At 42.5% G+C, this 27,846-nt stretch overlaps 1 protein-coding gene across 1 annotated transcript in view; it reads left to right on the top strand.

Annotated features, from left to right (window-relative positions):
* SLC12A4 (solute carrier family 12 member 4) overlaps positions 1-27,846 on the top strand; it is a 450,549-nt gene that overhangs the window by 299,868 nt on the left and 122,835 nt on the right. Inside the window, exons 14-17 of the mRNA XM_069740162.1 lie at positions 7,579-7,677; positions 16,839-16,958; positions 20,790-20,894; positions 26,742-26,910. Coding sequence (XP_069596263.1) covers positions 7,579-7,677; positions 16,839-16,958; positions 20,790-20,894; positions 26,742-26,910 — 493 coding nt within the window. The remainder of the gene's footprint in view (positions 1-7,578; positions 7,678-16,838; positions 16,959-20,789; positions 20,895-26,741; positions 26,911-27,846) is intronic.

The raw sequence follows: 27,846 nt of genomic DNA, 5'->3' as shown, positions 1-27,846 counted from the left end.
GATTATACTCGGGGGCGGTCCCGCTGCGGTCCGGGTCCGATGGGTGTCGCAGTCTGGTCCGGCGCCTCCTATCTTCATCAGATGATGTCCTCTTCTGGTCTTCATGCTGCGGCTCCGGCGCAGGCGTACTTTGTCTGCCCTTTTGAGGGCAGAGCAAAGTACTGCAGTGCGCAGGCACCTGGCCTCTCTAACCTTTCCCGACGCATACGCACTGCAGTACTTTGCTCTGCCCTCAACAGGGCAGACAAAGTACGCCTGCGCCGGAGCCGCAACATGAAGAACAGAAGAGGATGTCATCTGATGAAGATAGGAGGCACCGGACAGGACCGCGACACCCATCGGACAGGACCGTGACACGTGACACCCCTTGGACCAGACCAGAAGCGGGACCGTCCCAGGGTGAGAATAATCTAACCTCTTTTTCTCATCTTTTAGGATACATCGGCAGCTTATCTACAGCATTACAAAATTCTGTAGATAAGCCCCTGATGCTGGTGGGCTTAGCTCACCGTCGATTTTGGGGATGACAGGTTCCCTTTAGAGGGAACTTGTCACCTGAATTTGGCGGGACTGGTGTTGGGTCTTATGGGCGGAGTTTTCGGGTGTTTGATTCACCCTTTCCTTACATGCTGGCTGCATGCTGGCCGCAATATTGGATTGAAGTTCATTCTCTGTCTTCCGTAGTACACGCCTGCGCAAGGCAATCTTGCTTTGCGCAGGCGTGTACTACGGATGACAGAGAATTAACTTCAATTCAATATTTCAGCCAGCATTCAGCCAGCGGGTAAGGAAAGGGTGAATCAAACACCCGAAAACTCCACCCATATGACCCAAAACCGGTCCGGCCAAATTCAGTTGACAGGTTCCCTTTAACTAGTGGCCATGGTAGCATAGTACCTTTCAATACAGCTCTGCTCACTATTGTTTTTTTTTTCTTTTTTGGATGGAGGGCTGGGGGAATTTGTACTAAATTCCACTTGCAGAACATATGGACCTGGAGAATCTAACTGCTTATGTGATACATACATAATTGATTATCTGACAGAAATAAGCAGTTCTAAGCCTGATTTTTCCATTTTGCTACCAAATGACTCTACTATACTTTTACAACATTTTCCTCTGGCATATGAGCATTAAAGTGATAATCTGCAGGTGATTGGCAGTTATCCATGTTTGGCAGGCTTACTGGGAAGCGCCTACAGGGAGAAAAATTAAGCAATTGTATCTGCTCCCTGCAACACCATGGATAATATTCGTGTTGAAGCAGTGAGCGATTACAATCACTGCACATTGAGCACCCTGTAATCACCCACTGGCACAATGATTGACAGCCTTCTCTGCACACACACATACAGTACAGACCAATAGTTTGGACACACCTTCTCATTTAAAGATTTTTCACTATTTTCATGACTATGAAAATTGTACATTCACACAGAAGGCATCAAAGTTATGAATTAACACATGTGGAATTATATACTTAGCAAAAAAGTGTGAAACAACTGAAAATATGTTATATTCTAGGTTCTTCAAAGTAGCCACCTTTTGCTTTGATGACTGCTTTGCACACTCTTGGCATTCTCTTGATGAGCTTCAAGAGGTAGTCACCGGGAATGGTCTTCCAACAATCTTGAAGGAGTTCCCAGAGATGCTTAGCACTTGTTGGCCCTTTTGCCTTCACTCTGCGTTCGAGCTCACCCCAAACCATCTCGATTGGGTTCAGGTCTGGTGACTGTGGAGGCCAGGTCATCTGGCGTAGCACTGCATCACGCTCCTTCTTGGTCCCATAGCCCTTACACAGCCTGGAGGTGTGTTTGGGGTGATTGTCCTGTTGAAAAATAAATGATGGTCAAACTAAACGCAAACCGGATGGAATAGCATGCCGCTGCAAGATGCTGTGGTAGCCATGCTGGTTCAGTATGCCTTCAATTTTGAATAAATGCCCAACAGTGTCACCAGCAAAGCACCCCCATACCATCACACCTCCTCCATGCTTCACAGTGGGAACCAGGCATGTAGAGTCCATACGTTCACCTTTTCTGCGTCGCACAAAGACATGGTGGTTGGAACCAAAGATCTCAAATTTGGACTCATCAGGCCAAAGCACAGATTTCCACTGGTCTAATGTCCATTCCTTGTGTTCTTTAGCCCAAACAAGTCTCTTCTGCTTGTTGCCTGTCCTTAGCAGTGGTTTGCTAGCAGCTATTTTACCATGAAGGCCTGCTGCACAAAGTCTCCTCTTAACAGTTGTTGTAGAGATGTGTCTGCTACTAGAACTCTGTGAGGCATTGACCTGGTCTCTAATCTGAGCTGCTGTTAACCTGCGATTTCTGAGGCTGGTGACTGATAAACTTATCCTCAGAAGCAGAGGTGACTCTTGGTCTTCCTTTCCTGGGGCGGTCCTCATGTGAGCCAGTTTCTTTGTAGTGCTTGATGGTTTTTGCCACTGCTCTTAAGGACACTTTCAAAGTTTTCCCAATTTTTCGGACTGACTGATCTTCATTTCTTAAAGTAATGATGGCCACTTGTTTTTCTTTACTTAGCTGCTTTTTTCTTGCCATAATACAAATTCTAATAGTCTATTCAGTAGGACTATCAGCTGTGTATCCACCAGACTTCCGCACAACACAACTGATGGTCCCAACCCGAAATACTGCCTGTACCACGTGCCACGCCAGAGAGGCAACGGGAGATTAGGGAGGTTAATAAGTGGCTCAAGAATTGGTGTAGGAAGGAGGGGTTTGGGTTCCTGCAGAACTGGGCCGACTAATCACTTGGCTACAAGCTCTACGCTAGGGACGGACTGCACCTCAATGGGGAAGGTGCAGCTGTGCTGTGGGAGAAAATGGCTAGAAGGTTGGAGGAGTGTTTAAACTAGGAATTGGGGGGGAAGGGAATTCAATTTATAGGAGGGGAAGATAGTGCAGACCGAGACCTGAGCACAAATAAGGAAGTTGGGGGTGGCGGTGGCATGGGGGGTGGGGTTAGAACAGTTAATAATTTAAGAAAGAATAGAGGTACAGAGAGGAACATCAAGTGCATGTATACTAATGCCAGAAGCCTCGCCAACAAATAGACGAATTAGAACTAATGTTGTTGGAGCATAATTATGACATGGTGGGGATATCTGAAACGTGGCTGGATGAGAGCCATGACTGGGCTGTTAACTTGTAGGCCTATAGCCTGTTCAGATATGACCGTACAGATAAGCGAGGGGGAGGGGTGTGTCTGTATGTAAAATTGTCCTTAAAACCCATCCTGTGTGATAATATAGGTGAATTTAATGAAAATGTAGAATCCCTGTGGGTGGAGATAAGGGGAGGGGGAAAAAATAATAAATTACTGATAGGGGTTTGTTATAAATCTCCAAAAATAATGGAAGCCATGGAGAGTATCCTCGTAAAGCAAATAGATGAAGCTGCGACTCAAGGAGAAGTCATTATTATGGGGGACTTCAACTACCCTGAAATAGATTGGGGAACTGTTGTGAATTCTGTGGCAGAGCTCCCTCCTGTGGTCACAAGTGGTACTTCGGCTGATTCTCTCTGTAAGCTTCCGTTGGTGGAGGGAAGTGGTACTGCGGCTTCTGAGTTTCCTCCCTCAGGTGATGTGGTGAGGTCGTTAGGTGCTGCTCTACTTAACTCCACCTAGTGCTTTGATCCTGGCTTCCTGTCAATGTTCCAGTATTGGACTTGTTTTCCTCCAGGATCGTTCCTGTGGCCTGCTGCTCTGCATAGCTAAGTTTTCCTTTGCTATTTTGTTTGCTTTTCTTCTGTCCAGCTTATCTATTTGTTTGCTGGAAGCTCTGGGACGCAGAGGGTGTACCTCCGTGCCGTTAGTTCGGTACGGAGGGTCTTTTTGCCCCTTTGCGTGGTTTTTTAGGGTTTTGTGTTGACCGCAAAGTTACCTTTCCTATCCTCGCTCTGTTCAGAAAGTCGGGCCTCACTTTGCTAAATCTATTTCATCTCTACGTTTGTCTTTTCATCTTACTCACAGTCATTATATGTGGGGGGCTGCCTTTTCCTTTGGGGTATTTCTCTGTGAGGCAAGGTAGGCTTATTTTCTATCTTCAGGCTAGCTAGTTTCTCAGGTTGTGCCGAGTTGCATAGGTAGCGTTAGGCGCAATCCACGGCTGCATCTAGTGTTGTTGGATAGGATTAGGGATTGCGGTCAACAGAGTTCCCACGTGTCAGAGCTCGTTCTATGTTTTTGGATTATTGTCAGATCACTGTATGTGCTCTGACCTCTATGTTCACTGTGGTACTGAGTTGCCTAATCATAACTGGGAACAGAAACCTGCAGTTCCAGCAAAGGTAATCGGTTTTTGACAACTATGAGAGACCATTACCTTTCACAACTGGTTCAGGACCCAACAAGAAGGGGGGCACTGCTAGACCTAATATTAACCAACAGGCCAGACCGCATATCAAACATAAGGGTTGGGGGTCACTTGAGAAATAGCGATCACAAAATAATAAATTTTCATGTATCCTTTAATAAGATTTGTAGTAGAGGGCTTACAAGGACACTAAATTTCAGGAGGGCAAATTTCCAACGGATGAGAGAGGATCTTGGTGCAATTAACTGGGACGATATACTGAGACATAAAAATACACAAAAAGAATGGGAGACATTTATTAGCATCCTGGATAGGACCTGTGCACAGTATATACCGTATGGGAATAAACATACTAGAAATAGGAGGAAACCAATATGGGTAAATAGAGCTGTAAGGGGCGCAATAAGTGACAAAAAGAAAGCATTTAGAGAATTAAAGGATGTAGGTAGTGATGAGGCATTAAATAAATACAAAAAATTAAATAAATTTTGTAAAAAGCAAATCAAGGCAGCAAAGATTGAGACAGAGAGACTCATTGCCAGAGAGAGTAAAAATAATCCTAAAATATTCTTTAACTACATAAATAGTAAGAAACTAAAAAATGATAGTGTTGGCCCCTTTAAAAATAGTCTGGGTGAAATGGTTGATGAGGATGAGGAAAAAGCCAATATGCTAAATGACTTTTTTCATCAGTATTTACACAAGAAAATCCCATGGCAGACAAAATGACTAGTGATAAAAATTCCCAATTAAATGTCACCGGCTTAACCCAGCAGGAAGTGCGGCGGCGTCTAAAAATCACTAAAATTGTCAAATCTCCGGGCCCGTATGGGATACACCCTCGAGTACTGCAGGAATTAAGTACAGTCATTGATAGACCATTATTTTTAATCTTTAGAGATTCCATAATAACAGGGTCTGTACCACAGGACTGGCGTATAGCAAATGTGGTGCCAATATTCAAAAAGGGGACAAAAACTGAACTCGGAAATTATCGGCCAGTAAGCTTAACCTCTACTGTGGGTAAAATAATGGAGGGCATTCTCTAAGGGATGCTATACTGGAGTATCTGAAGAGGAATAACCTCATGACCCAGTATCAGCACGGGTTTACTAGGGACCGTTCATGTCAGACTAATTTGATCAGTTTCTATGAAGAGGTAAGTTCCGGATTGGACCAAGGGAACCCAGTGGATGTAGTGTATAGTGTACTTTTCAAAAGCTTTTGATACGGTGCCACACAAAAGGTTAATACATAAAATGAGAATAATGGGGATAGGGGAAAATATGTGCAAGTGGGTTGAGAGCTGGCTCAGGGATAGGAAACAAAGAGTGGTTATTAATGGAGCACACTCGGACTGGGTAGCGGTTAGCAGTGGGGTACCACAGGGGTCAGTATTGGGCCCTCTTCTTTTTAACATATTTATTAATGACCTTGTAGGGGGCATTCAGAGTAGAATTTCAATATTTGCAGATGACACTAAACTCTGCAGGGTAATTAATACAGAGGAGGACAATTTTATATTACAGAATGATTTATGTAAACTAGAAGCTTGGGCTGATAAATGGCAAATGAGCTTTAATGGGGATAAATGTAGGGTCATGCACTTGGGTAGAAGTAATAAGATGTATAATTATGTGCTTAATTCTAAACTCTGGGCAAAACCGTCAATGAAAAATACCTGGGTGTATGGGTGGATGACAAACTCATATTCAGTGGCCAGTGTCAGGCAGCTGCTACAAAGGCAAATAAAATAATGGGATGCATTAAAAGAGGCATAGATGCTCATGAGGAGAACATAATTTTACCTCTATACAAGTCACTAGTTCGACCACACTTAGAATACTGTGCACAGTTCTGGTCTCCGGTGTATAAGAAAGACATAGCTGAACTAGAGCGGGTATAGAGAAGAGCGACTAAGGTTATTAGAGGACTGGGGGGTCTACAATACCAAGATAGGTTATTACACTTGGGGCTATTTAGTTTGGAAAAACGAAGACTAAGGGGTGATCTTATTTTAATGTATAAATATATGAGGGGACCGTACAAAGACCTTTCTGATGATCTTTTTAATCATAGACCTGAAACAGGGACAAGGGGGCATCCTCTGCGTTTGGAGGAAAAAAAGGTTTATGCATAATAACAGACGCGGATACTTTACTGTAAGAGCAGTGAGACTATGGAACTCTCTGCCGTATGATGTTGTAATGAGTGAGTCATTACTTAAATTTAAGAGGGGACTGGATACCTTTCTGGAAAAGTATAATGTTACAGGGTATATACACTAGATTCCTTGATAGGGCGTTGATTCAGGGAACTAGTCTGATTGACGTATGTGGAGTCGGGAAGGAATTTTTTTCCCCAATGTGGAGCTTACTCTTTGCCACATGGTTTTTTTTTTGCCTTCCTCTGGATCAACATGTTAGGGCATGTTAGGTTAGGCTATGGGTTGAACTAGATGGACTTATAGTCTTCCTTCAACCTTAATAACTATGTAACCCCATTTATAAGGCAAGAAATCCCACTTATTAAACCTGACTGGGCACACCTATAAGTGAAAACCATTCCTGGTGACTACCTCTTGAAGCTCATCAAGAGAATGCCAAGAGTGTGCAAAGCAGTCATCAAAGCAAAAGGTAGCTAATTTGAAGAACCTAGAATGTAAGACATGTTTTCAGTTGTTTCACACTTTTTTTGTTAAATACATAATTCCACATGTGTCAATTCATAGTTTTGATGCCTTCAGTGTGAATGTACAATTTTCATAGTCATGAAAATACAGAAAAAAATCTTTAAATGAGGTGTGTCCAAACTTTTTGTCTGTAATGTATGTAGTAATTGTTAGTTAAGAGCTGGTTGTCAATCTGTGACTACAGGGCTCTCGCTGTGTAGGGATTGTGAACGCTCCCTGCACTGCCCTCATGACTGGAAACAAGCAGCTGCAGAGAGAACATACTGTAATTTAATTTTCTACCTGCAGCTTGGTTTCCAATTACACTACTGGACATGAGTGAATGCTATACATTTACAGATTATCACTGTATCTGTGTAAATAGCATTTTTGCAGATGACCGTTTCCCTTTTAGGTGGATGGCATAGCTGTATTTGGATGCGCTATATATAACTAGCTAGATGTACATTTACATCACAATGTTACAATTGAAAAACTATACTTTATTTCTTGGCTTGCGTTTTCTTTGATAAATGTGATATATTAATTTTTATATATTTTTTTTTAGGTTCTTCTTGATGTGCTATTTATTTGTAAATTTAGCATGTGCTGTGCAGACTCTGCTAAGAACACCAAACTGGAGGCCAAGATTTAAATATTATCATTGGTGAGACGCTAATACATAATTCCAAGCGTTAAACTAGTTTTATGTTTGGGCTATTAACCTGGATAATGTTTAGTAGCCATGACAAGCCCCTGAGGAAGCTGCATACTAGTGGAGACTAGAGATGAGCGGTGTTTCAAATTCGAGCTGTTTTGGGTAGTGTTAGTCGTTCGACGAACTCAAACAATTTGCTTAAAATTTGGCTGTTCGAGTTTCTGTTCTATAACTGTTCGTTCACCAAAAGCCTAACTTGATTTGCACATTAAAACTGTTTACCATTGTTAATAGACTGTTTCAGTGTATAGTGGGCGGGGGGGGGGGGGTTCGGGGGATAGATCTCTGCTGAAATAACGCCGATCTCCATTTTTTTTTCTTTCCCGCATTTTCAGTGGGGCGGTGTAGTCTCTCAGCCTATCAGCAGTGCACACACACAGCAATGTGCATGTGATGCACACAAGCAAGGGCATGTGTCATAGGCTGTGGATGTCACATGTCCTTGCCCTATAAGAACCAGCCATTTGCCCCGTCGCCACCATTTTCTCACTGCTGCAGCTTAGTGTTAGACGGCACCGCTGAGGCTGTGGGCGTTATACCATCTAAGGCAGTGTTCCCCAAGTTCGGTCCTCAAGAGCCACCAACGGGTCATGTTTTCAGGATTTCCTTAGTAATGCCCAGGTGAGAATTCCATAATCTAGACAGGCTTCAATTCCATCACCTGGGTCATACTAAGGAAATCCTAAAAACACGACCTGTTGGTGGCTCTTGAGGACTGGAGTTGGGGAACACTGATCTAAGGGTACATTCACATTAGCGTCTTTAAGCGCAGCGTCGTCGATGGAAACCGACGCATGCGTCATGCGCCCCCATCTTTAACATGGGGGGGCGCATGGACATGCGCCGGTATGCGTTGTCAAGCGTTGTACAACGGATGCGTCACTTGGGCGCACCAGACAGGGCGCGGCCGACGCTATATGTTGCATTTTTCCTGCACCAAATTTCCGGTAAACAACGAATGCAACGCACTTGCGTCGTAAATGCGCCAAAAAGGCACATTAGTATCTATGTAAAACGCATAGGGCGCAGGTGCCTGCGTTGACCCGCGTTGTTCGACGCATGTGCCTTTTGAGTAAAAAACAAGTGATGAAGTGTCTAGACAGTGACAAGAGCATAAGCATTAGCCAAGGCAAAATCCAACTCCATATTCACGTAGATACTCTCCATGGGACGCTCCATCTTGATGCTCGAAACACAAGCAAAATGGGAGGAATTAATCTCTGCAAGGGTATATGTACACAAATTCCATTACACCCACCCTCCTCTATCCCATTGGTGGTCTTTCTCTTTACAGTGTCTAGACACTTTTTTGGGCGTTTTTTATCTTCAATTGTGTAAAGAATAAATAACATTCTAGGACAACGCATGCGTCAAAAAACGCTGCGTTGTATATGCGGTTTGACATGCTTTTGGGTTGCGTCGACGACGCTGCGCCCAAAGACGCTAATGTGAACGCAGCCTAAGAGTGTTTTTTGGAGCGAATTTTCAGAGAGATAGGTTTAGGGAGTTGGGAGGAGTCAGGACTAGTTGTAATATCAGCCCTTTTCAGGGTAGGTTACAGCAGTTCATAGCACTTTTTGCCAGACAGGTCTGTGCCAGTGCTGTGCAAGTGTTTGTCGCAACATTATGTGTAATCTAGCTCAGCCAATCCTATTGGGCTAGTAGCAATGTCTGATAGTCATCTGAGTAGCCCGCCTGTGAAGCTAGCTACACCGCCTGTGTGTCTAAATTTTTGCTGCATCTAGCCCATTAAATAGTTTTGGGCCTAAGAGCAGTGTCTGCACGCCTGTGTATCTCAATTTTTACTGCATCTAACCCAGTAAATAGTTTTGGGCCTAGGAGCAGTGTCTGCACGCCTGTGTATCTAAATTTTTACTGCGTCTAACCCAGTAAATAGTTTTGGGCCTAGGAGCAGTGTCTGCACGCCTGTGTATCTAAATTTTTACTGCGTCTAACCCAGTAAATAGTTTTGGGCCTAGGAGCAGTGTCTGCACGTCAGCGGAGTAGCCCGCCTGTGAAGCGAACTGGACCGCCTTTTGTATCTAAATTTTTTTTGCATCTAACCCAGTAAATCCTTACTGGTTCTGAGCATAATGTAGACCCTCATTCTCAGACTGTAACTCCTGTTGGTGGAGACAATGAGGAAGATGATGATGAGACTGAGATACCTGATTGGAACGAAAACTTGACTTTTCGGTCAGGGCAGGAAGAGGTTGACTCTGAGGACGATGGGCGTGAGAACACACAGGATGATGATGATGAGGTTGGAAACCCCACTTACTCTCAACTCACAGTCCGCCAGTCCATGAGGTCAGCAGAGGAGGTGGAGGAGGATGCTAGTGACGAGTCTGACGATAAGGTTACGTTGCACCTTCCTGGACAGAGACGGAGTACTGGAAGCACGTCAACAACTGCATCCTCAACCCCAACTGTGCCTCTGAGCAGAAGTCTTGGTGGCTCTTCAGGTCGCGCGGGCTCTAAGCCTTGCATAGCCTGGGCATTGCCCATGAAGCAAGCTACACTGCCTGTTTACCTAAGTACTATTTTGTAACGGCATCTAGCCCAGGAAATCCTTTTGGGCCTAGTAGAATTTGGTGCTACTCAGCAGCGTACTTCACCCATGAAGCAAGATACACCGCATGTTTACCTAAGTACTATTTTGTAACTGCATCTAGCCCAGGAAATCCTTTTGGGCCTAGTAGAATTTGGTGCTACTCAGCAGCGTACCCCACCCATGAAGCAAGCTACACTGCCTGTTGATCTAATTACTAATTTTTAACTGCATCTAGCCCAGGAAATTGTTTTGTACCGAATAGCATTTTGTGCTACTCAGCAGAGTACCCCACCCATAAAGCAAGCTACACCACCTGTTGATCTAATTAATAATTTTTAACTGCATCTAGCCCAGGAAATCCTTTTGGGCCTAGTAGAATTTGGTGCTACTCAGCAGCATACTTTACCCAAGAAGCAAGCTACACCGCCTGTTTACCTAAGTACTATTTTTTAACGGCATCTGACCCAGGAAATCCTTTTGGGCCTAGTAGCAATTTCTGCTACTCAGCAGAGTACCCCACCCATGAAGCAAGCTACACCGCCTTCTTCCTTTCTCAATCTAACCCCTCGGCTCTGGGGTGTCCACTCTCCCTCCAGCTCTCTCCTTCTCACAGATGGACTACCGCGTGTATTCACACTGTGGCGAATCTTTTGGGCCCAGGCAAAAGAAGTCGTCGAGGTAATTGATATGTGCCGCCTTACAAACGTCCATGACGACACATTCGAGGAAGCAACTAAACGCCTCAAATAATCAGCATAATATGGAGCACCCCATGGGCAAACAGCGATCTATGTAATATGATCCTTCACAGAAGCACCCCAATGGGAGGACACTATTCGGAGGCACAGGTAGTAACCGGAACGCTCCCTCAATGTGTGTTTTGACCATTAGGGTGCCCCTTCCCAACTTTTTGACCCGCCTGATTGCCTCGTCAAAGAAGGTACAGTACATAGTACTGTACTTGGTTCCACGTCTTTGTTGTCGTTTACTGACCTGCTCCTTGGATATGACAAATGGTGGATTAGTCTGAATGTATTGGGTTCCTTTTTTGGCACAACTCCCAACGGGGGTACCACTATGTCTTCAAAGGAAAGTGTTCTGAATAGACCCGCCGCCATTCTTCCTAAAGATATTTATTTTTAAATTTTTTTTGTCACGACGTCTGGGTGTTGGTAGGGTGATTTTAGATTTTTACTCCAGCTTTTCTTGATTTTAGAAGGGCATGACTTGCCTATAATCAGGGCTGGACTGGCCATTTGGCAATTCTGGCAAATGCCAGAAGGGCATGTCTGGTTGTGGGCTGCCTTGTCTGCTACGCTGTTAACAGAATCAGTGTTATCAAGTTACCCATACTGTTAAGAGGTGCGACGAAGCATAAAGTTGCTGACTCACCCCAGCAGGCCACGGGTATCATTCGATATATTGGTCTTGTAGTAAATCTTGCTTTCCTCCATCCAGGGTAATATTAGTAATATATCCCATCTGGTGCTTGGTGACAGTGACAGCATGGGTCTGTGCAATTTCAAATGCCATGGCTGAATTTCAGTCCCAGTCCGTACCTGCCTATATCTGTGTCTCCTCCTTCTTTTACTCCTCCACCTCTTTTCTTTTCGCATGACTATATGTAGTTGTGACTTTTCTCTGTGTTTCTTGTGTCTTCTGAGCAGTTTGTCAGCTTTTGGACACCTTTTAAGGTGTTTTCTATGTGTTTGTATGTGTTTGTGTTTGCCTGCCATTGGTTTCAATGGGGTTCGACGGTGTTCGTCGAATACGTCCCAGTTCGACGAACCGAACACTAGGGAGGTGGCTCAACACTAGTGAAGACACACTTTGGGCATTCTTGTGCCACAATTCTTAGATCTCCAAGTGAACCTTGGACCAGGTTATCACATGTTTTTATTTTGGTTTTTTTTTAGTTTATCATTTGTTGTCCATACCGATTTGTGAATATTGGTCTACATCTCTACACATTTGAACTTCACGCATCATTGTGTATTATATAGAAATGTGTCCATTGAACACTTATCCTTGGTTCTGCATTTGACTCAAGGACAAGGTGAACCAGATTGCATATGGTTTCATTGGTTAGCTCTTTTCTACCATTTGTTTGTGCTCTTAGATTTTTTTCCCCTTTCTGTCAGTCATTAAATGTTGTAAAAATGTCTGTGTTTATTTGCATTTTTTACAGTATCTTTCATTTTACTTTGTCCACCCAGAGTGCTGCATTAAATATTTCCTTAGAGTTGAAAAATTCCTCTTGCCCGCCTATTGCTAGCTAAGGGTATGTGCACACGTTGCGGATTTGGCTGCGGATCCACAGCGAATTTGGCCCTGCGGTGTACAGTGCCATATAAACCTATGGAAAACAAAAACCGCTGTGCACATGCTGCTCATTTTTTTTCCGCAGTATTTTTTTTCCACAGCATGTCAATTCTTTGTGCGTAACTGCAGCGTTTCTGCACCCATTGACTATCATTGTGTCAGCCAAATCTTCAGCAAAACCGCAGAGGTTAAAAACATCTGCCGTTTTGCTGCGGTTGTGGGTGCCAGAAACGCTGCCACCTGGGAGGAGGGAAGTGTGTGGGCGGTGACTGTGCGTGTCTGTGTGTGCGGGCGGGGTCTGCGTGTCTGTATGTGTTGGTCGGCAGGGCTGGGTGCGGGGTCGGGGAAGACTGTTGACTTGACAGATGTTCAGAAGGCAGTCATTGACACACTCCTCAAGGAGAGTAAGACACAAAAGGTCATTGCTAAAGAAGCTGGCTGTTCAGAGTGCTGTATCCAAGCATATTATAGAGAACCTGCCACCCCCCAGGCGGTTTTAACTAAAAGAGCCACCATGTGCAGCACTAATGCTGCATTCTGTGAAGGTGGCTCTTTTAGTTCGGGTCCCTGCAACACTGAAATAATCGCTTTCATAATGTGCCCCTCATACCTGAATTTGTCAGGGGGGCATGTCTTTTCCCCCCTGACACAAACGCCTCCCAGCCGTCACTCAGGGCCTCCGGGCGCCGCCTCCATTTCCTTCATGAACGTCACCTGCGCTTGCGCTGTAAGTTCAAAGGGCAGTGCAAACTGCACATGCGCGAAAAAAAACTTACAGCCCAGGCATCGGGGACATTCAGGAAGGAAATGGAGGTGGCGCACGGAGGCCCTGAGTGACGGAAGGCTTTTGTGTCAGGGGAGAAAAGACATGTTCCTCTGTCAAATTCAAGTATGAGGGGCACATTATAAAAGAGATTGTTTCAGGGTTTGCAGGGACCTGAACTAAAAGAGCCACCTTGACAGAATGCAGCATTAGTGCTGCACATGGTGGCTCTTATAGATAAAAAGGGAACTCGTCATTCCCCCCCCCAGGTATTTTTAACTAAAAGAGCCATCTTGTGCAGCACTAATGCTGCATTCTGTCAAGGTGGTTCTTTTAGTTCAGGTCCCTGCCAACGCTGTAATAATCGCTATTATAATGTGCCCCTCATACCTCGAATTTGTCAGGGGGGCAGGTCTTTCCCCCCTCACACAGATGCACCACAGCCATCACTCAGGGCCTCTGTGAGCCGGGCGCCGCCTCTTCTTCCTTCATTAGTGTCCCCGGCGCCTGCGCTGTAAGTTTGAAGAACAGCGCAACTGTGCATGCCCGAAAAAAAACTTACAGCGCAGGCACCGGAACGCTAATGAAGGAAGAGGAGGCGGCGCCCGGCGCGCAGAGGCCCCGAGTTACGGCTGTGGAGCATCTGTGTCAGGGGGGAAAGACCTGCCCTCCCCCTGACAAATTCGAGGTATGAGCGGCACATTATAAAAGCGATTGGCAGGAACCAGAACTAAAAGAGCCACCTTGACAGAATGCAGCATTAGTGCTGCACCAGGTGGCTTTTTTAGTTAAAAATGCTTGGTGGATTGACAGGTTCCCTTTAATGGAAGGTTGATTGGAAGGAAAAAGTGTGGTAGAAAAACGTTCACTAGCATCAGGGATAACCACAGCCTTGAAAGGATTTTTAAGAAAAGGACAATAAAAAATGTAGGGGAGATTCACAAGGAGTGGACTGCTGCTGGAGTCATTGATTCAAGAGCCACTACATATAGATGTATTCAGGACAGGTCAGGTGTGTCAAGCCACTCATGACCAATAGACTATGCCAGAAGCGTCTTACCTGGGCCAAGGAGGAAAAGAACAGGACTGTTGCTCAGTGGTCCAAGGAAATGCTTTCTGATGAAAGTATCTTGGAAATGCACGACTAATACAGTTGTGCTCAAAAGTTTACATACCCCTGCAGAATTTTTGCTTTCTTGTCCTTTTTTCAGAGAATATGAATGACAGCATCACAGCTTTTTCTTCACTCATGGTTAGTGTTTGGGTGAAGCCATTTATTGTCAAACTACTGTTTTCTTTTTTAAAATCATAATGGCAACCCAAAACATCCAAATGACTCTGATGAAAAGTTCACATACCCCATTTCATAATACCATTTATTTCCCCCTCAGACAGCTTGAAGTCTTTTGTTTTAGTTATGGATAAGGTTCTTTATTTTCTCAGATGGTAAAGCTGCCCACCTTTCTTGGCAAAAAGCCTCCAGATCCTGTAAATTCCTGGGCTGTCTAGCATGAACTGCACGCTTGAGATCTCCCCAGAGTGGCTCAATGATATTGAGGTCAGGCGACTGAGATGACAACTCCAGAACCTTCACTTTGTTCAGCTGTAGCTAATGACAGGTCGACTTGGCCTTGTGTTTTGGATCGTTATCATGTTGGAACGTCCAAGTACGTCCCATGCGCAACTTCCAGGCTGAGGAGTGCAAATTTGCCTCCAGTATTTGCTGATAACGTGCTGCATTCATCTATCCTTCAACTTTGAAGTTTCCTGTGCCTTTGTAGCTCACATGTCCCCAAAGTATCAGCGATCCACCTCCGTGCGTTACAGTAGGAATGGTGTTAATTTCATCCTAGGCCTTGTTGACCTCACTCCAAATGTAACATTTATGGTTGTGGCCAAAAAGTTCAATTTTTGTGTCATCACTCCAAATTACCTTGTTCCAGAGGCTTGTCTCTGTACTGTTTTACGTATTGAAGGTGAGATACTTTGTGGCATTTGCGCAGTAATGGCTTTCTTCTGGTGACTCGACCATGCAGCCCATTTTTCTTCAAGTGCCTCCTTATTGTGCATCTTGAAACAGCCACACTGCTAGTTTTCAGAGAGTCCTGTATTTCAGCTGATGTTGTTTGTGGGTTTTTCTTTGCATCCTGAACAATTTTCCTGGCAGTTGTGGGCAACATTTTTGTTGGTCTACCTGACTGTGGTTTTGTTTTTACAGAGCCCCTGATTTTCTGTTTGTTAATCACAGTATGAACGCTGCTGACTTGCATTATCAATTCCCTGGATATCTATTTGTATTGCTTTCCTGTTTTATACTGTTAATCTACCTTTTCCCGTAGATCCATTGACAATTTTTTTGTTTTCCCCATGACTCACTATCCAGAAATGTCAGTGGCTGGATGAAAGATGCAAGAGTCTGTCTGGATCCCAGAAACTCAATCAGCCTTTATGCACATACAATGATTACAAGCAAACAGGTCAGGATGTTATCTTTAGCAGCTATTCAAACACATTTGTGTCAACTTGTGTGCATATTATCAGGCCAAATTCACAAGGTATGTGAACTTTTGATCAGGGTCATTTGAATGTTTTGGGTTGTCATTAGTATTTAAAAAGAGAAAACACAGTAGATTGACAATAAATGGCTTCACCCAACCACTAACCATGAGTGGAGAAAAAGTTTTGGTGGTGTTATTCGTATTCTCAGAAAAGGGCCAAGAAAGCAAAAGTTCTGCCGAGGTTTATAAACTTTTGAGCACAACTGTACCCAGTGGCTGTATGTTTTGCAACTTAGCCGCAAAACATGCAGGGATTGCCTAACTAACAGGCAATCCCTAATACGTTGCAGCTGTCTTACATCCATAAATCATGCAGCCGCTGAACTCAATCATACTATTCGAGCATGCCCAAGAAATTCAGATAACACTAGAGCATGGTCAGATTACAGTTATCCGAGCACGTTTGCTCATCACTAGTTATCACCCTTTCACTTCAAGACAGAATAATTTCTTCTTTGTATATTTGCACAAAGCCATGGACTAGGTAAAATAGTCAGGTAACCAATTATAGCAAACAGGTGATAAAGGTAATCATTTCATATGCAAGTTGATATAGTCATTAATGAAAACAAACAGCTGTGTGGGAGGCTTTAAACTGGCGGAGAAGCAGCCAAACTCTGCTACAGAGGTGAGGTTGTTGAAGACTTCTTGTCACGAGTCCTAGACTATGGTAACACTGAGCACAGCAACAAGACAGCAAGGTCTAAAATCTGACTGATGTTTCATTATCTGCTGTTCAAGCTGAACCTGGAAGAAAAGATGTGGTTTTGTTTAAGGCAGTTGGTTATCAGACCAAATATTGATTTTATTTACATTTCTCATCTGTTTAATCACTTTGTGTTTAGTCAATATTTATATTATGCTTTTTCTGATTTCTATACATTATTCTATGTTCTTTTTCTAATATTTATAGGGCACTTTCTTTTTTGGGAATGAGCATCTGCCTGGCTCTGATGTTTATTTCTTCTTGGTATTATGCTCTTGTGGCTATGCTCATTGCTGGAATGATATACAAGTACATAGAATACCAGGGGTAAGCTTTGTCTTTTTTTTTCTGACAATATTTTTTCTTAAACTCTATGGTGTAAACAGTATTCAGTCTAGTAATATATATTGTGTCAATACTGCCTAAATAATAAAGAAATATAAAAAATGGCTAATATGTACAAACCACAGATAACAGGAGAAATTATTTCTCATACTTTGGTTTGATTAGTGGCCCAAACTCCCCCCATTGTAAGGAGGTAGGGTAGTGAAATAAGTGTTGTCTGTTAAAATCACAGATCAGTATACCAAATGTAGTAAAACAGGCAAAATGGTTATGGATATTGTTAAAGGGGTTATCAAGGCATCAATATCATTGGCTAGGTCATCAATCTCAGATTGGTAGTGTTCTAAAACACGGCACCTCCACCGAACGGCTGTTATTCGCTCAAGTGGTGGCTGGTTGTAAATATTGAACAGAACTGAAAAGCACAGTGTTTAAAGTGTAGCAGCTGCTGAAGGGTACTGCAGATCAACTCCTATTCAAATGAATATCCTTGGAAACAACAGAAAAATATATTTGTAAAGTAATAGCCCACATTACGTCTGTAGCAAAGTTTACCTCACTGAAGGCGAGGAGGATGTTTACCTCACTGATATAGCCGCAGTGCTTTAGCTTTGACTAGCAAAGTGAGCTAGACACTTTGGGTGTTTAAAATCTTTTTTTTACTACTTTTCCCCAAAAGACACTTACTTTTTTTTAAACCCCTGACTGCCATCGGATAGAATAGTATGTCTGACTAGATGGTGGCCCAATTCTAACGCATCGGGTATTCTTGAATATGTATGTATGTATGTATGTATATAGCAGAGGCCACGTAGTATATAGCACAGCCCACGCAGTATATCACACAGCCCACGTACTATATAACACAGCCCACGCAGTATATAGCAGCCACGCAGTATATAACACAGGCGACGCAGTATATAACAACCCACGTAACATATAACACAGGGCACGTAGTATATAGCACAACCCACGGAGTATATAACACTGCCCATGTAGTATATAGCAGCCACGCGGTATATAACACTGCCCACACAGTATTTAGCAGTGTGGGCACCATATCCCTGTTAAAAAAATAATTAAAGTAAAAAATAGTTCTATACTAACCCCTGGGATCCAGTGGCGCCCTGGCGATGCGCGCGCGGCTGCCGCCATCTTCTGTACCCAGGATGCATTGTGAAATTACCCAGATGACTTAGCGGTCTCGCGTGACCGCTAAGTCTTGGAACGGAAGATGGCGGCCGGCACGACCGCATCGTTGGACTACGGAGGGTGAGTATAGAAGGTTTTTTGTTTTTTTATTATTTTTAACAAAGGTAACATGACGCCCACAGACCATTCTATCAAAGTCTGCATTCCAAAACCTCACTACTTCCCTTCCGAGCTTCGACGTGTGCCCAAACAGTGGTCCCTTCCCCCCAAATGTGGGGTACCAACTTACTCAGGACAAACTGATAACTTTTGGGTCCAATTTCTCTAGGTACTCTTGTGAAAATAAAAAATTGCAGGCTAAAAAATAATTTTTGGAAAAAAAAAAAGATTTTTTTATTTTCATGGCTCTAAGTTATAAACTTCTGTGAAGCATTTGGGGGTTCAAAGTGATCACCACATATCTAGATTAGTTCCTCGAGAGGTCTAGTTTCCAAAATGGGGTCACTTGTGGGGGAGCTTCAATGTTTAGGCACACAGGGGCTCTCCAAACGCGACATGGTGTCCGCTAACAATTGGAGCTAATTTTCCATTCAAAAAGTCAAATGGCGCGCCTTCCCTTCCGAGCCCTGCCGTGCACCCAAACAGTGGTTTACCCCCACATATGAGGTATCGGTGTACTCGGGAGAAATTGTCCAAACGAATTTTAGGATCCATTTTATCCTGTTGCTCATGTGAAAATGAAAAAATTGAGGCTAAAAGAAAATTTTTGTGGAAAAAAAAAAGTACTTTTTCATTTTTACGGATCAATTTTTGAAGCACCTGGGGGTTCAAAGTGCTCACTCTGCATCTAGATAAGTTCCTTGGGGGGGTCTAGCTTCCAAAATGGGGTCACTTGTGGGGGTGCTCCATTGTTTAGGCACACAGGGGCTCTCTAAATGCGACATGATGTCTGCTAACGTTTGGAGCTAATTTTCCATTCAAAAAGTCAAGTGGCGCTCCTTCTCTTCGGAGCCCTGCGTTGTGCCCTACAAGTGGTTCCCCCCCACATATAGGGTTTCAGCGTACTCGGGATAAATTGGAAAACAACTTTTTGGGTCCACTTTCTCCTTTTACACTTGGGAAAATAAAAGAATTGTTGCTAAAAGATTATTAAATGTTCAAATTTTTTCTTCCATGTTGCTTCTGGTGCTGTGAAACACCTGAAGGGTTAATAAACTTCTTGAATGTGATTTTGAGTACCTTGAGGGGTGCAGTTTTTAGAATGGTGTCACTTTTGGGTATTTCCAGCCATATATTCTCCTCAAACTGACTTCAAATGTGAAGTGGTCCCTAAAAAAAGGTTTTGTAAATTTTGTTGTAAAAATGAGAAATCGCTGGTCAACTTTTAACCCATATAGCTTCGTAACAAAAAAAAAATGTTGCTTCTGAAATTGTGCTGATATAAAGTATACATGTGGGAAATGTTATTTATTAACTATTTTGTGACACATAACTCTCTGGTTTAGCAGACAAAAAATTAAAATTTTGAAAATTGCAAAATTTTCGCCAAATTTCCAATTTTTTCACAAATAAACGCAAAAATTATCAACCTAAATTTACCACCAACATGAAGCCCAATATGTCACGAAAGAGCATTCTCAGAATCGCTAGGATCCGTTGAAGCGTTCCTGAGTTATTACCTCATAAAGGGACACTGGTCAGAATTGCAAAAAATGGCCAGGTCATTAAGGTTTAAATAGGCTGGGTCATGAAGGAGTTATAAAAAAAAAATTAATTTAAATATAAACAAAATTAAAAAAATAAAAGTTCATAATCATAATGGCAGGTCAGTTTTAACATTTAGTGAATCTAGCAAAAAAGCCAAACAAAAAAACAAGTGTGCAATTGCATTTTTTTGCAATTTCACCACACTTGGAATTTTTTTTCCATTTTCTAGTACATGACATGGTAAAACCAATGGTGTCATTCAAAAGTACAACTTGTCCCGCAAAAGTAATCTCTCACATGGCCATATTGACAGAAAAATAAAAAAGTTATGGCTCTGGGAAGAAGGGGAGCGAAAAACGAAAATGCAAAACCGAAAAAAGCTCCGGGGTGAAGGGGTTAAAAAAGGAAACTTGCCAGCATATTCAAGCTGCCCAATATTGCAGCAATGTATGTTTTACTCTGAAATGCTGCTGCATTTTAAAGTAAATATACTAATGAAAAGCCATCCAGGCACCATGTGTCTCCGTTGACTAATCCTCGGCAGGTCCCCTATTTCCTAGACTGACTGACTGGTCTCTATACAAATGTGTTTTTAATGGTCACAGTTATAAAGGTTGAGTACAGAAACAAGTCTATCAAGCTCAATGTTTCTTCACAAGTAATACATTCTCTATCCCTATCATTGGGCTTGTCAATATAAGGGCACATTGCAATGCTTGGACTGGCCGACGACTCTCCAGACCAACACCTGACAACTTGTATTTCTATGCATTTATCTCACTTTGGTCACTAGATCCGCTGGCCAGTCCGAGCATTACAATGTGATTATTATCCATGTTATACGGCTTTCTCACTGCGCCATTAAAAGTTGAATTTTGGCCAAAAATTGTAAGATTTTAAGTGTCATTAACTTGGTATAATTTTTATTTTTTTTAATGTTCATTTAATTCACAGAGCAGAAAAAGAATGGGGAGATGGAATTCGTGGACTCTCTCTTAGTGCTGCCAGATATGCCTTGTTGAGACTAGAAGAAGGACCCCCTCATACAAAGAACTGGAGGTGATCCATGTTTTTTTGTATAATGATATAATAAATTTCTTAAGAATTGCATACTGATATTTTTGTGTTCTAGTGCCTTTTTATCTAACTTTTCCAGCTTCGGTTTTTGTGTCCTTTTGGCTCATCATGTTTAAATAAACTGCTTTGTTTTGGGAACTTCCTGTATTCTGTTTTGTTAAAACCTTAATGACTGTTCTGTGCGGATTAAATGCACTTTGATTGCTTTTGAACTGCCGAAGCAAAACATGATCTGGGTCTTAGACAAAAAAAAAATAAAAATGTTAATAAATTCATGTATTTTTTTTTCAATTGTACATGTTAAGACGAACTTGATTGACAAACCACTTATCCTGTGAATGTGATAAGCGGGGCTTCAATCAAGTTAACAGTAGCGGGAGTATAGTCATGGCTGCTCAATGCTATCTCCCAAATTTGATTCTGCACATTGAAGAAAATTTTTTTCTTTTTTTTACAAGTGACATCTGAAGAAGGCCTGATCTGAGAGGATCCCTTTAGTTCACTCCTAATCTTGATTTAAAAATGAATTTATATATGAACGTAAAGTTTACAAAGCAATAATGTACACTGTTAGATATTGAAGATTTATTTAATAACCGTTCTGACTCTGTCTTCTACAAGGTTATATACCTTGATACAGTTCCTTCTGATTAACAATGAATGAGTAAGATTATAATGGGGATTTTCTGGAGTTGCTTTCCTGCACTCCATCAGCGTACTTGGGATCAGAATAAAAATCAACTAGTACTTATGCTCCCCAGATTTTGCACTGCATCTCTGTCATTGCTCTGTTTATTGTTTACTATCTGCAGCCAATTGTTTGAGTTGTGTTAGTGTGCTGCCCCGGCCAGGCTGCTGCGGTAACGGAACTGGGTCATGGCGGTCTGAGTGCTGATCAAGTCCGACCGGGGGCGCGCGCCAGTCTTTGTCATTTGTGGGGTTAATAATAAAAATTAAAAGGTTTGTGACGCCAGTTGGGATGTTCGGCTTGGTATGGCCGGGCACTGATGAAGGTCTCTGGGAGTTAGGTGGTGGACAGTGCCAGATGATTAACCCCTTTCTTACTAGGGCTAGCTCCCAGGGGAGTTGGAGCAGGAATGGTGCATCAGATAATAATTAGTGTTAGACAAGGTAATGATCAGTTTGTTCCTTCTAATGAAGTTCAGCAAACCGTTCCAGAAGCTTCCATACAATTTTCATACAGGGCTTTGGTCAGGCCTGCATGGTGAGAGTTCAGTTTCTCTGCTGTGACATATTGTAACCTTCCTGATGCTAATTATTCCTCTTGTAATCTATTTTTTGGATCCCCAGGTGTCCAAGGTAAACAGTTACTGGATCCATGATCCCTTTCAGCGAGCAGGCAGCTTGAATTCTGTGGAAAACGCTTTCTATTGCTGCAATGTCCCAGATACTATGCTCTTCTGAGTTCCTGGGCTAAAGCACACTACTGCTCAGTATATGAAAACCATGAAGTCTTTCAGTTTAGCACAGACCCTGGAAGTATCTGGGCTCTAGAGTCTGATGTCCTTCCTCATGCAGCTTATCCTGGCAGAGAGAGTACGCTCCTCTCCTTTGCCTGTGGACCTCCATGTTGCTACCTCTTCCTACATCTTCACTGCTCTGCACATTTCAACCTCTCGGAAGCACTTCCTCACCTCTGAGAGATGATGCACACTTTCTGGTTCAGGCAAAAGTTCACACTCTTGCAGTAAGGGATTGGGTAAAATGTGTGGATGCAATTTTTCTTAGCAGTGAAACCAGCCCCCACCATAGCTGGTTACGGGCGCCACATTAGCTTTTTGTGTTGTTGAACTAATTTGCTGCAGCGCTAGTTGATGTAACATCTCGGCTGCAGCCAGCATTCACCCACCAGAGCAATGGTGGAGATGTAGCACTTAACTTCGGGAGAATTAGAACTGGTTATTATTGTTGTTAATATCAACACGATGAAGGCATGCAGAAAGTTGGCGGTGGAAAACTTCTTTAACCTAAAACATTATACACTTCTGTGTGGTTTGACATTACCTGTTGAATATGTTGGGTATTATGCTCACATTTAATAGAAGTGAAAAAAAACCTTCAACACTGTGTAAAGATGAATTATATTGTTTTTAATTAAATCTGTGAGACAGATTCATGTGCCGACGTTTCTGCCTTCAGGCCTTTGGTAATATGTACCAAATGTAAAGAGCATAACATAAGTCCAAGGTCAAATAAACAAAGGTTTATCTGATGGCCGGAACGGAAATGAGAACATGACAATCTCATACAAGTTGCAGAAAATTAAATGCTGTTTTTTGTTTACAATAAGAATCTATTCGATAGTCAAAAAGAGGTGGCTGTCTCATTGTTAGAGAATAATCTCTGTGAGACAAAGAAAATGGTCTATAACATAGCACAGAAATCAAAGCTCAAAATATCATACAGGTCAGGTGGACCATAGCATCCAGAGACGTATGGGGATACGGTGAAGAGAATGAGTGAAAAGCAAGAACGTAGAAAAGAATGGCACCTCATAATATAATCAAAGAAATCAAACACCATACTTAGTGGATGATCACCTCTCTAGGTGCTTGTCCATGGATCAGAAGGGAATCTATGAAAGGGTATTGAAAAAGTATTCAGATAAGTGTAATGGTACTGGAGTAAAGAGCAAAATCAGATGGAAAACGTGTTGCAACAGGTATCAAGCTTATTTTTATGCTGCATGCTTTGCTTTCTTTTCCCTTTCTTCATGGTTTCCCTTTAAGTTTACTTGTTAGAAGTTTACTTTTTTCTTTTATTTTTTTTTATTATTTTCCTTTTTTTTTCTAATTTCCTACCACTTGTCCCTCTTGGTATCATTTCTTTTTTGTTCCTATTCCCCGTTGTAAGTTTCCCTCTCCTCCTGACTGGTTTCACCTACTAGATGCTGTTCCATACCTGTCCGCTATCTATGCTGCTTTAATCACATCACCAGATCTTTTTCTCCCATGTAGGAACTAGTTTCAATACCTCATGCACATGACCAGTGGGTTATATAGCACTATTACATGCGTATCTCAGCCGACAATCAATCTAGCGCAGACACATTGGGCTCCTTACTTCTTGGCTTCCTTTGGTCTCTTTTGGCCTACAGTAAAAGACCCATGCATATTAAATTTGGTCACCCAGCCATACTTCCTGCATGACACCGATAACACCGCCTTTTCCTGCTCTTAAAACACTGCGGTTTACTTCCACATTCACACCAGCACACTGTGACACGCCATCCACCACATTATGGTATAGCAATCAGGAAGGTATCTATTGAGCTTGCAACTGTCACTTATAACCTTTTCCATCTGGTTTTGTTCTCTACTCCAGTGCCACTAGGCCGGGTGCCCACGATCCGGAAGTGGTAGCGCTTTGGACGCAGTACATGTAAGCTGCGTCCAAAGCGCTGCTGTGTATTGAACACAGGTGAATCCTCATGCAGATTCACAGTATTCAATACATTCTATTGGTGAAATTTCTCTTGTGGAGTCTGATGTCTCTGCAAGAGAAATTGACTTTCTGTGGTCTGGAGAGACGCATCGCATGTCCGTCTCCGCGGGTTTCTTTGGACGCATAGTGCACTTGGGATTTCTTGAAATCCCATCCACTATGCTGTAACATCTGGCCGCTGCAGGTTTGACGTTGCATAAGTACGCAGCATCAACCAGCAGCGATTACTGATCATGTGCAAATACCCTTACACTTATCTGAATACTTTTTCAATACCCTTTCATAGATTCCCTTCTGTTCCATAGACAAGCACCTGGACAGGTGATCATCCACTAGTTACGGTGCTTTATTTCTTTGATTATTTTATGGCTTGCTGTTATTTTTTATGTTCTTGCTTTTCACTCATCTCTTCACTTTATCTCCATACACCTCTGGATACTATGGTCCACCTGACCTGTATGAACATTGTCATGTTCTCATTTCTGTTCCGGCCAATATGTAACCTCTGTTTATTTTTATTTTTTTACGTGGCTTCTACAGATTACCTTGATAAAGGTCAGAAGGCCGGAAAATCGGTATATAATTCTGCCTCACAAGCTGACTTAGTTAAAGTCAATATAATTCAACTTTTCGGCAGTGCCGAAGGTTTTTTTTACTTATTAGTATTCATACAGCGCTGACAAAAATTGAGACCACTGCACAGTTTTATTAAAATCTGCTTCTCTACACGTCTGACAGCCATTCTATTCCAGTGCCAGTTGAATTCCAACCAGAGTACACCTCATTCTACTTAATTTGCTTCTGATTAGGTGATCACCTGAACCAAATCTTATTTAACGAGGGAAAGTATAAAAAAACACTGCTGTGGTGTTCAAAATCCTCTTGCAATAGGACAAACTGGATGGCAGAACAAGTGCTAGTAATATCCCAAAAGTAATAGCACTGAAGAAATAACTTTTAACCATGCCAAAGGAGTTGAAAAGAAAAGTCATGAATGAGGAAAAGAAGGGCTCAATTCTGGCTTTTACTAGCAGAGGGACACAGTGAGCATCATGTTGCCTCCATCCTTAAAATTTCGAAGGTGGCAGTCCATTACAACAAGGTCAAGCAGCAGATATTGGGGACAATGAAGCTACAGACTGGCAGAGGGTGAAAATGACTCTCCACTGACCGGGATGACCGTCATCTTATTTGAATGTCACTCAGCAACCGCAGGATGACATCAAGTGACCTACAAAAGGAATGGCAAATGGCAGCTAGTGTGAAGTGCGCGGCAAAAAAACAGTTCATAACAGGCTCCTAGAGGCAGGACTCAAGTCATGTAAAGCTAGAAAAAACTATTCATTAATGAGAAGAAGCAAAGGACAACCAGGCTTAAGTTTGCCAAAGACCAAAGGATTGGACCATAGAGGACAGGAGTAAGGTAATCTTCTCTGATGAGTCTAATTTTCAGCTTTGTCCAACACCTGGTCATCTAATGGTTAGACGGAGACCTGGAGAGGCGTACAAGCCACAGTGTCTTGCACCCACTGTGAAATTTGGAGGATGATTGGTGATGACCTGGGGATTCTTCAAGGTTATCCTGGAAAAACAGTTGATTCCTTATGCTCAGGCAATGTTCCCCAACTCTGAGGACTGGTTTTTCCAGCTGAACAATGCGCCATGCCACACAGCTAGGTCAATCAAGGTGTGGATAAAGGACCATCAAATCCCTGTCATGGCCAGCCCAATTTCCAGATCTGAACCACATTAAAAACCTCTGGAATGTAATCAAGAGGAAGATGGATAGTTACAAGCCATCAAACAAAGAAGAACTGCTTACATTTTTGCACCACTAGAGGCATAAGGTCACCCAAAAGCAGTGTGAAAGACTGGTGGAAAGCATGCCAAAATGCATGAAAGCTGTGATTAAAAATCATGGTTATTCCACAAAAAAATTGATTTCTGAACTCTTTTTGAGTTAAAACATTAGTATTGTTATTTCTAAATGATTATGAGCTTCTTTTTTTTTATTTGAGGTCTGCAAGCAATTCATTTATTGTTGTTTTGACCATTTCTCATTTTCAGAAAATAAATACAAGAGTTATTGCTTGGAACTTCAGAGACATTTTGTCAGTAGTTTATAGAATAAAAGAACAATTTACATTTTACTTAAAAATATACCTATAAAAAGAAAAAACTGAAAAACTGAAAATTTTTCAGTGGTCTATTAATTTTTGCCAGAGCTGTATACTTTCCTTCTTGGCACCAACTCAGTGGAGTGTGAAATCCCCCTTTTTTCCCTCTAACAAATTTAGTAGAAGTACCGAGAAAATGTTCATATTCCACATATTGATTATGACGGCTTATGTTGAAATCTTTTAGGCCTCAGCTACTAGTTCTACTAAAATTGGATGAGGATTTGCATGTTAAATATCCACGTCTGCTCACGTTTGCCTCTCAGCTTAAAGCTGGGAAAGGATTGACTATTGTTGGAACCACAATACAGGGTAACTTCTTGGACAGCTATGGGGAAGTACAAGCTGCTGAACAAGTAAGATTTTTTTCAAATATCGCTATTTTTTCAAATATGCATTTAGTAGAATTTATGAAAGAAAGTAATGTGATTATGGCAATATTCTTACACAATGATCACCTTTAAAGCGGGACCATCACCATTAAAGTGTTCATCCATGACTTAGTTTTTAGGCCCATTGTAAAAAAAAAAAACCCAGGCAGTTAGTTGCTAAATACCTGTCTGTTCTACCCAGTGCCGGCTCAGAATGGTTACCGGCATCGCTTGCTAGCGATTCAATTGCTCCTGGTCAACCCAGCAGAGTGAAAGAGAAGCCGCTCATCTGTCGACACTGAATTGCCTGCTGAAGCGGTCTGTGTCTGCGCTGAGTAAGGAGAGGAGAGTGCTGGGCACAACAGACAGGTAGTTAGCAGCTATCTGCCTGGTAATTTTAGGAAAATATTTAGAACTAGATGGTGGCCCGATTTTAATGTCGTGTAGTATATTGCCCAGCCACGTAGTATATTGCCCAGCCACGTAGTATACAGCACAGAGCCACGTAGTATACAGCACAGCCCACGTAGTATATAGCACAGACACGTAGTATATTGCCCAGCCACGTAGTTTACAGCACAGAGCCACGTAGTATATAGCACAGCCCACATAGTATATTGCACAGCCCACGTAGTATATTGCCCAGCCACGTAGTATACAGCACAGAGCCACGTAGTATACAGCACAGAGCCACGTAGTATACAGCACAGAGCCACATAGTATACAGCACAGCCCATGTAGTATATTGAACAGCAAAGTAGTATATTGCACAGCGATGTAGTATATAGCACAGCCACAGAGTATATACTCACCTTCCGTCCGTACCTGTCACCGCCGCATTTGCTGCGCTGTTTCCTGCAGTCACAGCCATCATGAATAACCGTGGCCGTCATCACTGACCGCAGCCGCAAATTTAGTCTC

Source organism: Ranitomeya imitator, chromosome 9 (assembly GCF_032444005.1).
Source record: "Ranitomeya imitator isolate aRanImi1 chromosome 9, aRanImi1.pri, whole genome shotgun sequence".
Lineage (NCBI taxonomy): Eukaryota > Metazoa > Chordata > Amphibia > Anura > Dendrobatidae > Ranitomeya > Ranitomeya imitator.
This window is presented reverse-complemented; position numbering and strand designations above follow the sequence as displayed.